The sequence below is a fragment of the Nicotiana sylvestris genome, chromosome 1 (genome assembly GCF_000393655.2).
Source record: "Nicotiana sylvestris chromosome 1, ASM39365v2, whole genome shotgun sequence".
In the NCBI taxonomy this organism is placed as follows: Eukaryota; Viridiplantae; Streptophyta; class Magnoliopsida; order Solanales; family Solanaceae; genus Nicotiana; species Nicotiana sylvestris.
In genome coordinates this window covers 29286701-29301650 of record NC_091057.1, presented here as the reverse complement: position 1 = coordinate 29301650, position 14950 = coordinate 29286701, and the positions used below count along the sequence as shown (strand labels likewise).

Here is a 14950-nt window from a genome sequence, read left to right as displayed (position 1 = left end):
ATTGAAGAAGTCAGGCGTCCACCTGGAGAATGAGGATGAGAAAAGAAGAAGTCAGGCATCCACCTGGAGAATGAGGATGGGAATTAAAGAAGTCAGGCGTCCACCTGGAGAATGAGGATGAGAAAAGAAGAAGTCTGGCGTACACCTGGAGAATGAGGATAAGAATTAAAGAAGTCAGGCGTCCACCTGGAGAATGAGGATGAGAAAAGAAGAAGTCAGGCGTCCACCTGGAAAATGAGGATGAGAATTGAAGAAGTCAGGCGTCCACCTGGAGAATGAGGATGAGAAAAGAAGAAGTCAGGCGTCCACCTGGAGAATGAGGATAAGAATTAAAGAAGTCAGGCATCCACCTGAAGAATGAGGATGAAGAAGTTAAAAAGAAGTCAGGCGTCCACCTGGAGAATGAGGATGAAGAAAGAAAAGAAGCAGTCAAGGCACCCACCTGGAGAACGAGGGAATGCAATTGAAGTGTTGAAATCAAAAGCCCGCTCATATGATAAAGGAGCACATTTAGAATCAATAAAGCAGAGGAGTCCAACAAAATCCCCAGCAAGAAACAACAAGAGTCCCAAAAGAAAATACGGGACATAATGAAAAAGAATACGGAATAAGCCAAATGCCCAAGAGTCACCAAGATATCAAGACAACAAGAAACGCAAGGGCATGACCTAGATAAGATTTTTTATAATTCCTGTACCATAATCTAGTTTAGTTTTTGTATTACCTTTGAAGTAAGGTGTAATAAGGAGGTCAGAAAGCAGTAAAAACAGCACGAGGCAGCAGTAACATCACGGTCCCACGGTAGTCCCAGCTACCCAAAACTTCCCGAACTACATTGACCTGATTCCTTTATAGCCAAGGATATGTAGGAAACCTTTAAAGCATTGGTTCGGTCAAATCTTTCAAAAAATGCTTCCCACGGAGTATTTGAACGGGCAAAAATCGCTCGTGTCCGCTCACTTTATCTTTGCACGAAAACTCTTCGAGTTTCCGCACAAAGAGGGGCAGCTGTGAGCACGTAATTTTTGCCTTACGAAAACTACTCCAAAATAAATCAAAAAATAAAATAAATTTCTTTTACTGTGTAATTCTTGAATTTGCGTGGTGTTAAATATTTGTGTTATGTCCGTAAATGTTTACTTTGTCATAATAAAAATGAAAATTAAAATAAAATACATGTTGCATGCATATAGGATTTTATTATGCATTTGAAAGATAATTTAAATAAAATCACAAAAAATATGCATTCGTTCTATTTTTAAATGTGTCGTTATGTGATTAATGATTTATCTACGTGTTAATGGTTATTTAAAGATAATTAGTATTATTGTAATGATAATTTTGTTTTATAATTTTTGATTAGGATTTTATTAATTAATAATAAAATAGAATAAAATAAAATAAGTTGTAAAATAAAAATTGGACCTGGATTAAAATCCAGGCCCAAAACCAAATTACTCCCCCTTCAGCCCAATTCAGGCAACCCAGGCACCGGTCCAAATCAAACGAGTCAAAACGACATCGTTTGATTATAGTTTATCAGGGACCGTTGGATCAAAGCCAACCAACGGCTGAGATCCCACGAACCTTAACCCATATCCATTACCCGACCCAATGCCCCGATTCAGCCCGACCCCAGCAGTGAACCAAACGACACCGTTTGGCTAAGTGAACCAATCCTGGCCATCTATTCTCATTGATCCAACGGTCAAGATTAATCCACCCCACCCCTATATAAGGACCAAAACCTTACCCCGGCCCCCCTAGCCAAACCCCATCTCCTTCCCTATTCATCGTCCCTACCGAAACTCACCTCTAACCCTAGCCGCCCTAGGATCCCACCGCCTGAAACCCGGCGGCAACAACGCCGCCGGTCACCAAAATAACACCCTAGAACCCCCTGAATATCCTCTATCCAGATACGCTAGCCACTTAGCTCGAATCTTCTTGAAGGTTCTCGAATCTTCATTTGAAGATTCGAGCCGAGTTTAGATCTAAACCAAACAACCCCTAGTTGACACCATAGTACCCCCTAGCATGCTTTGTTATGGATCTGATGTTTGTTTGGCTCGAATCAGTTCCGAGTTTCTCGAATCTTCTTTTGAAGATTCGGACCAAACAAGAACAAACTCAGATTTGTTCTAAACTGACACCAAATGACCCCTAGGCTACCCTCACCCTTGTGTCATATTTAGTCCCCCTCGAATCTGACCAGAAATGGTTAAGTCCCAAATCGAACATTCAAGAACCCTAGAAATACCAGACTTTTGGATTCTGTTCACTTCAGACGAAAGATTGAGGTTTAATCGACCTTAGTCAAAGTATTTTCAACTTCGAGTAAAGTCTGTTCAGCCTCAAAAATGTCCGAATCCAAGTTGAGTTGAGTTCGGTTGAATTCGAAGGTTCAGAGGTAATTTCTGTTTCTTTTATGTGCATTCTGCGTGTATTCCATGTTCATTTCATTAGTTTGTTTGATTTTTTATAATTTTTCTAGTCAATTTTGTTATACTGTCCCCTACCCGTCTACTTGATTCCAAATGAATTGTTTTTGTTGATTTTGTTTGTTTACAATGTGTGTAATCGACTCGATTAAGTTCGTCGATTAGTTATATTACGAATTTTCATTTCTGAAAATGCTGACTGAAACAGTCTGCTTCTATTGTTTTAGACTGATTATGGACAAATGTTGTAAATAGTCAACTGATTAATACTCGTCAATTAAATCATGTTTGTTTGTGAATCAGTGAATTCAAATGTATGCTGTATATGTTGTTTTCTGAACAGGGCATTGTCAGTATATTGACAATGCTCCTGTGTATGTTTGATCTTAGTTCAATTTGAAGATCAGTTTGAATTATTATGCTGAACTCAGTGTAATATTGTTGTAATGTCAAGTTTGAATTCAAGTTTACAAAAGTTGGTCAAATACAATTGTGTTAGGAGGTTAATAGGATTGGTTATAGCTGTAAAATCAGAAGGATAATTAAGTTTATACAGATTATAGAATCTGTTTTGCAGTAGGTTCTGATTTTTCAGTAATAACATCAGGATTTCAGGGGGTACTATTGGGATTGAAATAATGTGATAGTGTGCTGATAATGGAATGTTAATGGCTATTAGTTAATGATACTAATGGGGAACAAGGGATAATGGGCTGCTAGAAATCAGGAAAAAGTTAACTTAATGGGATTTAAAGTAGTAAAGGCAGATTTTAATAGAATTTTTCTGTTTTTAAAAGATAAAAGGGGGTCCGTGCAGCACTTAAAGAAGGGGGGACAGACCTGTATAAGATAGAGGGGATTGGGACTGATTTAGAGGGGAGTTTTTTTTTTAGAAAGATTTTTGAGAGTTCAAGAAAAAATCTGATTTAGGAGAAGAGAAGAAGAAAAATCTGATTTAGGAACCTTTTCAGACAGAAAAGAAAGGAAAGAGAGAAAATCAGTAGTTCAAAAAAAATCTGATTTAGCAGATTTTAAGAGAGTGAAAAGTCAGATTTGAGTGTGGAAAATCAAGCAGGAAATCAAAAAATGAAAATCTGAAGAGGAAAAAGAAACAGAAAAGAAACAAAAGAGAACAGTCACACACACACACACACAGATACAGCAGCAGAAACAGAAAATCAGAAAAATGGGAATTTGAAACTAAAAAGAAACTGAAATCTGAAATATTGTTCTTTTGTTGAATCTGTTCAACTTTATTTGATTCCATTGTTCAGTTAAAATCTGAAGTGTCTTTAAAAAATACTGTACTGTGCATCTGGTTTCCTCGGGTCGTATTATTGCTCAAATCTGTGGAAATACTGCTATTCTGCTGAATTTGTTACTGCTGCAACTGCTGGAACTTACTTCTTCTACCTTCATTTCCAAGTACTTATCTTTTAGATTCTATGTTGGAAAGAGATTCAGCATGACGAATCAATGAAGCTTGAATTGCAATTCTATTTTTATTTTGTTTAAGTTCGTTATTTTAAAAGTTCAGTCTTGTTTGGCGTTTGGTTAATGTAGTAGTATGTTTGACATGATAATTAGTAGTTGATTATTCTCTTTTAAAACTCATATAAGTGCTGTAATAATATTATCTATATTAGAATTTTTCATTAGTGTAGTTATATGTGAGTTGTCAAAACAGGGAGTATGACATGAAAATGGGCCATTGATTACATCCCATAATACCTTTAGCTAAATGTAAAGTAGAATGGAAGTATTAAGAAGTTACATTAGTAGTATATCTTGTAAAAAAATATAATTTTGTTTAGATTGATATAAGCTATTATATGGCATGATGACAGGTATATTTATAATCATATGAGTAAGGTGAGTTGGTATAGCTCGTTAAAGTGTTAAAAATATTATGAATGTTTAGACGCGCAATTATGTTGTATGTAATACAATTTTATGGAATCAATTCGAATAATAACTCATTTCTCATCAATTTGATTATTTAGCGTTATAAATAAACTAAGCAATTATAATTTTGGATTAAAAACAAGTATGTGAGAATGAGATGATATGTATAAGAACAAATTGCAACAATTTATATCAGTGGTAAGTAGAAATAAAACTTGCACTAAATAAAATAATAAAAGTTCTTGAAAAATGTTTCTTCCCTTTATAAATCATTTTTAGTTTCATACACAATTCATTCTTTGGCATATATATATATATATGTTGTATTTGTATATATATATATATATATATGTTGTATTTGTTAAAAATCCTATTTTTTATTATTTTCTTCGAATTTGAATAGCGGGATGAATATAATTTATACTCGAAAATTATAATCAACGGGCAACATTTAATAGATTGTGAATGCTCTTTCAAAGAATTTAAGGGCCTCTAAAATGGGAGTTCTCATGATTCTCACATAAAATGTATGAATATAATAAACAATTTGTGGAAAATCCATAATACCATTACGAATATTTTGCGCGATTAGGGATGCGTTCGCGTACCCTGATTACATTTAAAAAAAAAACAAATTCGGATTATGCGTACGCGCAATTTCGAGCGAATATTTAAGAAAAGGATTTTTCCAAGGATGTTAAAATAATTTCATATAACCCGAGATGTGCAGTTCATTGTCTAAATACAAGGGTGATGATGTTCCTGATTTTATTTTTCGAACATATTTTTTTTATTAATAAAACTATAACCATTTTTATTGTGTACACGTACGCGTGGCACAATTCCGGTAATTATAAAAATATAGAATACGAATATACGTACGCGTAATTCGCCCATATAATTGTAAACAATAAGTAAAAAGCAGTAGTAGAATCATGCAATAAAAACGTATTTAGTAAAATCAAGATAATTAAGCCAATAATAAAAACAGTTAAGCGACCGTGCTAGAACCACGGAATTCGGAAATGCCTAACACCTTCTTCCGGATTAACAGAATTCCTTACTCAGGATTTCTGGTTCGCAGAATAAATAACAGTCATATTCTCCTCGATTCAGGGATTAAAACCGGTGACTTGGGACGCCCTAAAATTCCCAGGTGGCGACTTTGAAATTAAATAAATCCCGTTTCAACTGTCCTTCAATTGGAGAAAACTCCCTCACGCGCCCCCGCGGGCGCGGTAAAAAGGAGGTGCGACATTCATTTTCTTCTTTCCTTTAAAGCCTGCAGTATATCCAATTAATTTATAACATTCTTTCTTTGTATGTCTCTTTATTTTGCAATAGTCACACTGAACATTCCAATTCCTCTTTGGCCTTTGGTAGTTCTGGTACACATCACTCTACCAACTAGAAGAGCTACAGATTCATTTACATCCCCTGTTATCATGGTGTTAGCCAATGACCTCTGACTTTTCCTCAACTAGCATTAAGTAAACCTTATTTATGTTTTGTGTGGGACTAATCATCAGAATTTGACTCCTAGCATGATCATAGCTCTCATTTAGCCCCATCAAAAATTGCAAAACTTTCTGCTTTTGCATAAATTCAATGAAGTTCTTAGACCTTGCACAGTCACATGTAGGTAGTACTATGTTGTCAAATTCGTCCCAGAGGTTGCGCGATTTGGAAAAATATACTAACACAATATATGTCCCTTGAGTGATTATTATCATTGCTTTATGCAACTAATAGACTCGTAAAGTATTCACTTTGTCAAATCGCTCCCTCAAATCTTTCCAAACTGCCCTAGCATTTTTAGCATACACTATCCCTGAGCTCGTGATCCATCCTAAGATAATGGCATTACAACGATCCCATTGATGACCTAGTTCTCTATCAAAATCCCCTTTTTTCATAGTCCTGTCGACTAACCCTAGCTTGTTCTTCCCAAGAAATTGGATTTCCATCGCTCTACTCCATGTGGTGTAATTATTTGAACCAGTCAGCTGGATCGATATTATCAAAACTTTCGTCGTATCCGAAGGATGAAGATACAGTGGATGATTTTAATCCAAATTTGTCTTTGTCGCTATTGTAGAGCTCTCAATTTCTGCAATTCAACGTAGATCGAACAAGATCTTCCAAAATCAATAATGTACACTCGCAATCGCGATTGGAAGCTCTGATACCATGTGAATTTAGGAATAATTAACGAACCCTAATCGGCAGAGGAGAATTGGAGATAAGAGTTTAGAGAGAGAGAGATATTGTATAAGAGAAATAATTTCATATATGAGAGTTAGTTTGTACAATGCATATATAAAGAACAACTTTTAACTAACTAACTAACTAACTAATTTAATTAACTAATTGACTTTTATAATCTAGAACTTTCTACTCAGCTATATACATATCTAATATGTCACTGCATTCTCATTATCTATAATAACTTTTCACGTATAACAATAATATTTGTCTTTATAACAGTAAGCTCTTTATAAAATTACCCCTCTATAATAGCAATATAAAATCTCTAAGATTACGTATGAATCTAACTACTTCGACTCAATATTTTAAAATTTTAAATGATAAAAAATATTATCTTACTTCCATAATCAATATTTCATTTAAATTTCATTAATATTTTCGTTTCATTACACAAAAGTTTAAATCTTTACGTATTTGGTTATGAATTTATAAATAACATATTAGCTTTCTTTAATACTACTTAATAAAATATTCATATTTTTTGAGATTTTAAAGTTGAATAATTTTTTGTTTTTATATGTATCATCAGAAAAAGGGGGAAAATAATTTTTGAATAATTTGTATTTATAACAGCCACATAATATCTAAATGTCAAATGTTATTATAGGTGTATAATAGTCGATTACAATAAAAGGTCAAAAAAGTAGTAGAGCAAACAATATTATTATAAAAAAGTTTGACTATACTTGATTTCTGATTTTGTTGAATTTTATGACAATTGTCTCTTCTTGATTAGAGTAATTAATTATGAAGTTGTAGTAATATTTAATGCAGGAATACCAAGAAATATTCCCAAATGAGTGTTGTATGGACGGAGGACTCTTATTTGTTTTTAGTACAAAACAAAGAAAAAGAGAAGTAGGACTGTTGAAGTACAAAAAGTCCAATTAGCAGTCAGAGCCAAAACTCAAAATTAACACCTTTTCTCCTATTGAAATTTCTTATCAAATTGGGCTTTGCAAAGTAGTAGTAGGATAATTCATAATTGGGTCCCAAAACCTAATCATCATAACTCATCCCATATCATATATCCACAACCCCTATTCCCTTAGCATCATATAACAAAAGTAAAAAATGGAGAACAAAGCAAACATGGTGGCATCACTTATGTCAGTGAAACAAAAATCTGGCAAAACATTTAGTCAAATAGCAGAAGAAACAGGTCTCACAAATGTGTATGTTGCTCAGCTTTTGAGACGTCAAGCTCAGCTCAAACCTGAAACTGCTCCAAAGCTTAAGGCTGCACTTCCCTTATTATCTGATGAACAACTTCATGATATGATGGAGGCACCCTTGAGGTCTTATGACCCTAACTTAATTCAAGACCCCACTGTTTACAGGTTACCCATTTCACCCATTTCTTGATTTTTTTAATTTTAATTTTATATAAAGATTTGATCGTTTGTTGGCTGCCTGCGTAAAACTAGTCAGTTTTATGATGAATCCTCACATTAACCCCCAGCTTGTTTGGGACTGAAGTGATGTTATTTTTGTATAAATATTTGATTTTTATGGTGTATGGTAGTTGATAGAGCTAGAGTAAGATGAGGAATAGGAAAAAGACTTGAAATTCTTGTTAACTTTGATTCACGACTCACTTTTTACAAGTGGCCCACTTTACCCATTTCTTGATTTTTTATTTTATTTTTATATAAAAATTTGATCTTTGGTTGGCAGCCCGCATAAAACTAGTCAATTTCTGGTGAATACTCGCATTACCCCCGACTTGTTTGGCATTGAGGCGTTGTTGTTAATGTATAAAGATTTGATCTTTATGGTGTTTGGTAGTTGATAGAATTGGAGGAAGATGATGGATAGGAAAAACCATGACATTCTTGTTAACTTTACTTGGTTCAAGACTCATTGTTTACAGGTGGCCCATTTTACCCATTTCTTGATTTTTTTAATTTTCTTATATAAACTTTATTGCAAGAAATGCCTGAAGTTCAGATTTCAAGTATCAATAGAATAAGAGATTTTGTCGTTATCGAACATAGAGTTCATTGGAAGCAATGGCAAATAAATATAAATAAAAAACGAAAGGGAGGAAATCGTACTAAAATTGGAACTAAATGATCTTGTTTTGTTCCTCGGTTGAAAAGAGATGTTTCTGCAGGTGACCCACTTTACCCATTTCTTGATTTTTGATTTTTGATTTTCTATGGAGGTTTGATCTTGTTGTGGGGTATGGTAGTTGATAGAACTAGAGTAAGATGTGGGATTGGAAGAAAATCTGGAAATTCCTATTAACTTGATTCAAGTATTAAGTAATCCACTTCATTGTATCTTAATTGTTCATTTTCTGGAAAGCTTTAATGTTGCTATAGTGTATGATAGTTGATAGAACTAGAGGAAGATGTGGGATACAGGAAATTGGAGATTCTTATGTAGAGATTGAATGAAAGTTATACTCCTAGTTAGAAAGTGAAACATTCTTGTATAACATTCACATGTCCAGCAGTCAGAGGCGGATCGAAAATATAAGCAGTGTTGCACGTGCACTTATTGCTTTGTGCTCGACTATATACCTTTATATAGAATATATAAAGAAACTTTTTAACTAGGAGTATAACATTCATCCAATCTCTACATAAGAATCTCCAATTTCCTGTATCCCACATCTTCCTCTAGTTCTATCAACTATCATACACTATAGCAACATTAAAGCTTTGCAGAAAATGAACAATTAAGATACAATGAAGTGGATTACTTAATACTTGAATCAAGTTAATAAGAATATTGCTATAGTGTATGATAGTTGATAGAACTAGAGGAAGATGTGGGATACAGGAAATTGGAGATTCTTATGTAGAGATTGGATGAAAGTTATACTCCTAGTTAGAAAGTGAAACATTCTTGTATAACATTCACATGTCCACCAGTCAGAGGCGGATCGAAAATATAAGCAGTGCTGCACGTGCACTTATTGCTTTGTTGCTATAGTGTATGATAGTTGATAGAACTAGAGGAAGATGTGGGATACAGGAAATTGGAGATTCTTATGTAGAGATTGGATGAAAGTTATACTCCTAGTTAGAAAGTGAAACATTCTTGTATAACATTCACATGTCCAGCGGTCAGAGGCGGATCGAAAATATAAGCAGTGCTGCACGTGCACTTATTGCTTTGTGCTCGACTATATACCTTTATATAGAATATATAAAGAAGCTTTTTAACTAGGAGTATAACTTTCATCCAATCTCTACATAAGAATCTCCAATTTCCTGTATCCCACATCTTCCTCTAGTTCTATCAACTATCATACACTATAGCAACATTAAAGCTTTGCAGAAAATGAACAATTAAGATACAATGAAGTGGATTACTTAATACTTGAATCAAGTTAATAAGAATGTTGCTATAGTGTATGATAGTTGATAGAACTAGAGGAAGATGTGGGATACAGGAAATTGGAGATTCTTATGTAGAGATTGGATGAAAGTTATACTCCTAGTTAGAAAGTGAAACATTCTTGTATAACATTCACATGTCCACCAGTCAGAGGCGGATCGAAAATATAAGCAGTGCTGCACGTGCACTTATTGCTTTGTTGCTATAGTGTATGATAGTTGATAGAACTAGAGGAAGATGTGGGATACAGGAAATTGGAGATTCTTATGTAGAGATTGGATGAAAGTTATACTCCTAGTTAGAAAGTGAAACATTCTTGTATAACATTCACATGTCCAGCAGTCAGAGGCGGATCGAAAATATAAGCAGTGTTGCACGTGCACTTATTGCTTTGTGCTCGACTATATACCTTTATATAGAATATATAAAGAAGCTTTTTAAGGTTATGTATATATGTTAAGTGGTGTACCCACGGTCTTTAAACCTTGAATCTGCTTTCGCCAGCATCACATAAAGTGTTGTTAATGGAGACACCGGGGCAGGAGAAAACACAGAAGGAACAGAATGTGGGAAAGCTGCTGACTTTCCATTTCATTGTTCCTGTGAAATCATTAGATTATTAGGTAACAACATATATCAGTGCTAATTGCTTAAGTGTTGTGAAGTTGTCAGCGAGACCTTTTGGCAAAGTTTTTTGGAAAGCTTTGTGTAGTTGCATGTCAGACTAAATTCGGCTATTTTGTCTCTTCAACAGATTGAATGAAGCTGTCATGCATTTTGGTGAGAGCATCAAGGAAATTATTAACGAAGAATTTGGCGATGGCATGTAAGTTACTCCACTTAACACATTAATTAAATGCTTGTGCTTATTTTACTGATTCAAAAGAAATTTGGCTATACAATCTTTTCTTGTATGTGCATGTGTTTAGATTCATACTCTGGAAATGCTCTCTGCCTTTAAACTTCAGGAGCGCCAGATCTTGCGAACTCTTATGAATCGCCTCTGACTTGCATAAGTTCATCTCTGGTTTATTGCAAGTCATGTTTCATTAAGAAGCCAGTCAAAGATACATTAGCGTTTGCACGGCGTGTTTAGAGTCAACAAGCTGCTATGCAATAATGTTTTTTAATCGCTGGATAATGAACTAGATAACAAGGGGATTATAATCCCTTCTTCCTTATCTGCCATTTGTTTAGACTTTAGTGTTTTTTGCTAAGGGGATTGGGAATGATATCCTATTCCTTAGGATGAAAAATAACCTCCCTCTAGCACTCACCCGCCAGTATGCTTTCTTCTAAACCCGCCTCATCCCCATTACCCTCTACCCGATTGAATGGATTAATATTGAAAAAGAAAAGTACAACTGCAATTTCACAGCTAACTGATGAGTCAAATGTAAGAAAAGTTTTTTACGGCTCGTCCACCTTGCCTTTATTAATCATCAACCAATGCCCTTAGTGTATTCTCCTTCATAATCTTATTATAATCCTGTGGTCTATATAGTGACTTTATCTTGTCTGGTGAATCAAACTACCTCTCTATATAACTAGATTGTGTATACAACTAGCATGAACTATTCATCTCTTCTGCATACATGTTGTGTGTAAACAGTAAGAGATTATAATTGGCTAGCAATTTATAAAAGATAAACAAGAGCAGAGGATATTATGAGTCATGGCCACATTACGAAGGGAGGAGCTAAAAGAAATTCTACTGTCTATTTCTGTTTAGTTTGATAGCATGAATCTTAAAGAACTAACCATTAACACACTCTTTATTTGGCTGCATTGACTTATCTTGTTTTAACCATCTTCAATTCTGAGTCATTGACATACTTTGTCTAGTTTCTGTTAGCTAAATGGGAAACTATTATCGGGCTTGAGGTGTTGTATTGCTCTAGGAGTGTATTCATTCTGTAGCTCTAATTTTCTTAGACCATGCCCTAGTAATGCTTATCTCAATTCTTTGGTTCTTTATGGTGATACACAACCAAAATGGAGTGTCCAGTTCCACAGATATTTTAACAATTTACTCTACATAATTCAAGCTATATATGTTTTTTTTTGGATAAGGATCTATATGTGTATGTTCCATGAGATTTTATGTTACAGTTAATTGTTAAACACATGCAAGCGCACTTTCACTAGGCTTCCTGCACATGATATATTTGTATTTATTTGATACATGAGATTTTTTACTTATGACTGTTGATGTTTAGCATGTCAGCTATAGACTTTTTCTGCTCAGTTGACAAAGTCAAAGGTGTGGATGGGAAGGATCGTGTTGTTGTGACTTTTGACGGAAAGTATCTGCCACACACTGAGCAGGTTAGTTTCCTTTTACATTTCATAATTGTAAAGTTTGTTTCTCCAAATTATTGTCTACAGAAACGACCAATCACTAGGCCCTTCTAGTTCCTGCCCCACTCACCTCCCACCCACAAAGTACGAGAAAATAGAAGATTCATATTATGTAGAGATCTTGATTTTTTGTTTGTTTGATCTGATTATAAAGGCTTCTGGACCTGCATATTCTGTATGAGCCAGCACTACAAAGTGGTGCTTAATTTCGGTGCTGAGTGTCTGATCTCAATTGTGCTTTAGTTTACTAATCAGAGAGCTCGTCGCTGCAGCAATCAATAGAATAAAATGCTTTCCTCACATCCTTTTCAAAAGTTTTAGCATTTCTTCTTCTGTCTGAACTTTTTTACAGTTTTGAAAAAACTGTCCGTATTGTAAATTTCAAGAAGTTACATAGTTGATATCAAACGGATATTAAAGTTCAAATGTGGGGTAATATGTTCACATAAATCAGATATCATCAATAAGTTGCAACAGCCAAAATAAATTTCTTATCAGCTAATCTTGCAAAATACAAGTCAAAGCTTCATGGTAATACTCAAATCTTCATAGGAAGGCAAAGTGTGCTGTGTGATATCGTACGACTGGAGGGACTTGTCTGTTTAAACAACTGGTGGGATGTTAATTAACAGCTTGGTTGGATGGCTATTATGTATCGTCTCATAATGGTATAGTATTGTATTGTACTGTATCTTTTTGATGTATACAATGTTTGTATAGATTGTATTGTCGTCGTTTCATGATGTCATGCACCAACAATATAAAGAATAAACTTGCAATATTATAAAGAAAAAGTAAGGTACGAGGTAAAATTATTATAGAAAAGATAGGGTAAACGATAAAATAGGATTATTTTTGATAATAAAGAAGGGCAAGATGAGAGAAAAAAAAAGGTAACGACGCGACCATTCCAAGTCGGTCGTATTATAAAGTGGCACTTTTTGTTGCTACGTAACGGCGGATTTAACGATACGATATAACAAAATTTAAGTTACAATCAAAATAAATATTGTATTTAAAGTAACAATACGATATAATACAACAAGTAACAACCATCCAAACGAGCTGTAAAAAGGTGTATAGAGTCAATTCTTAACATTTCTATATTCAATGTGTAGCTCTGGGATCATCTGAACAGATTTTGCGTGATCAAGTCACTGCCAAACGCAGTTATATCAAATCTGATTGATTCTGTAGTTTGGTTTTGTAGCACATTGTCTGTGATATAATCTGCTTAACACTATTTTCTTTTCTTTCCAGAAATCTGAGCATATGGTGTCAAGGTTCATGCGGAAGGAATAAACGTAGTTAGTATTAGCAGTTCGTGTCAAGCTGTCGATCTTTTTCACCAATAAACATTGATTATGTATTTATACTGAATTTCTTTTCTTTTCTACTCGTCAATGTTCTCATCTTGGGAGGGGAGCCTTGGCGTAGCTAGTAAAGTTGCTGTCATGTAACCAAGAGGACACGGGTTCGAGCCGTGGAAACAACCTCTTGCAGAAATGCACGGTAAGGCTGCGTCCGGCCCTCTTCCCTGGATCCCGCGCATACCGGGAGCTTAGTGCACCGGGCTGCCGTTGTTCTCATCTTGTCTGAATAATAGTCACTCGTGTTAGTCTGAGTTTTGAATTGCCAAATGCAAATAGTATATGGTATTTATATGTATGTATTTGAGTTGCCAAAATTTGATAATTTTTATGTATGTGTTTGGGTTGCCAAATATTATGTTCAGCATGTATATGTGTTTGATGAATGAAAAATCAATGCATTGTTTTTTTGTGTACATAATGTGATGATCCGCCATGTCATCAAACCACATAGGCGTCATTTGGCATATATTAATGACATGTGGAATCTTACATAAGAAGAAGGGTAGCATTTGTGAGAAGATTTTAGAGAAGTATGAACATTTCCTTAGGAAAAACCTAGATCTTTATGGATTTGCTAGGAAAGTTCTTGGAATCTTCTAGGCTTGTAGAGAATTTTAGAGAAAGCTCTTATCTTGTAAATATTAAGGACTTGTGTAATAATTAATATTTACACACTATCCCCTAGGAGACTAGTATATAAAGGGGGTCATTCATTGTAATTCACCAAGCAAACAATTCAAGTTATCTCTAATACAAAGCTTCCTTTAACAATTCTCGTGTGTTCTTTCTTCCATTCTCTTAGCAATCTTGAGTGTAGTAAGGCTGACTTGACATAGCAAGAACGTGAGCAAGTTGTGCAAGATCATGAGCGAGTTGTCAAGTGTCGCACGCGTACTTAGTTAACAACTAAGGACGTGACAAAGTGGTATCAGAGCAAAGGTTTCAACTAAGGGAATGGCGAACGACGGAGAAATTAATGCTACCAACACCCAAGCCAACGTCATTCAGGATGCTGCTGGCAAGAGCGGCCGTAGCAAAAAGAGAAATGTCACCAACAAGAGCCAGGAGGTGTCACCTGAGGTTGTGTCAAACGAAGGGCTTACATCCCAAGAACCATCTGCCATTAAGGCGAGCGAGGATGAATTGGAGGTCCTTCTAGAGGACGCCTCGCTCGGTAAAGAGTGGGTGATGAAGATGAACGCGGGGATGGACACCGTGGAGATCTTTGGCCTACACTTGGGGAAGGTGGAA

General features: G+C 35.0%; 1 protein-coding gene across 3 annotated transcripts; it reads left to right on the top strand.

The window, feature by feature from the left end:
- Positions 1–7562: 7562 nt before the first annotated feature.
- LOC104230366 (cyanate hydratase) lies at positions 7563–14049 on the top strand. 3 transcript variants are annotated; one of them, XR_711857.2, is made up of 5 exons: positions 7588–7954; positions 10720–10791; positions 12185–12293; positions 12879–12994; positions 13587–14049. XR_711857.2 is itself a non-coding variant. In XM_009783152.2 (4 exons), exons 1-4 carry the CDS (start codon positions 7689–7691, stop codon positions 13626–13628), a joined length of 489 nt encoding a protein of 162 aa, XP_009781454.1. In that variant the 5' UTR covers positions 7563–7688; the 3' UTR covers positions 13629–14049. The 3 variants fall into 3 exon arrangements, 2 of the variants coding, with proteins under 2 accessions (XP_009781454.1, XP_070028256.1); XM_009783152.2 differs by lacking the exon at positions 12879–12994 and having other exon boundaries at positions 7563–7954; XM_070172155.1 differs by lacking the exons at positions 12879–12994; positions 13587–14049 and adding an exon at positions 12481–12813.
- The last annotated feature ends 901 nt before the right edge of the window (positions 14050–14950 follow it).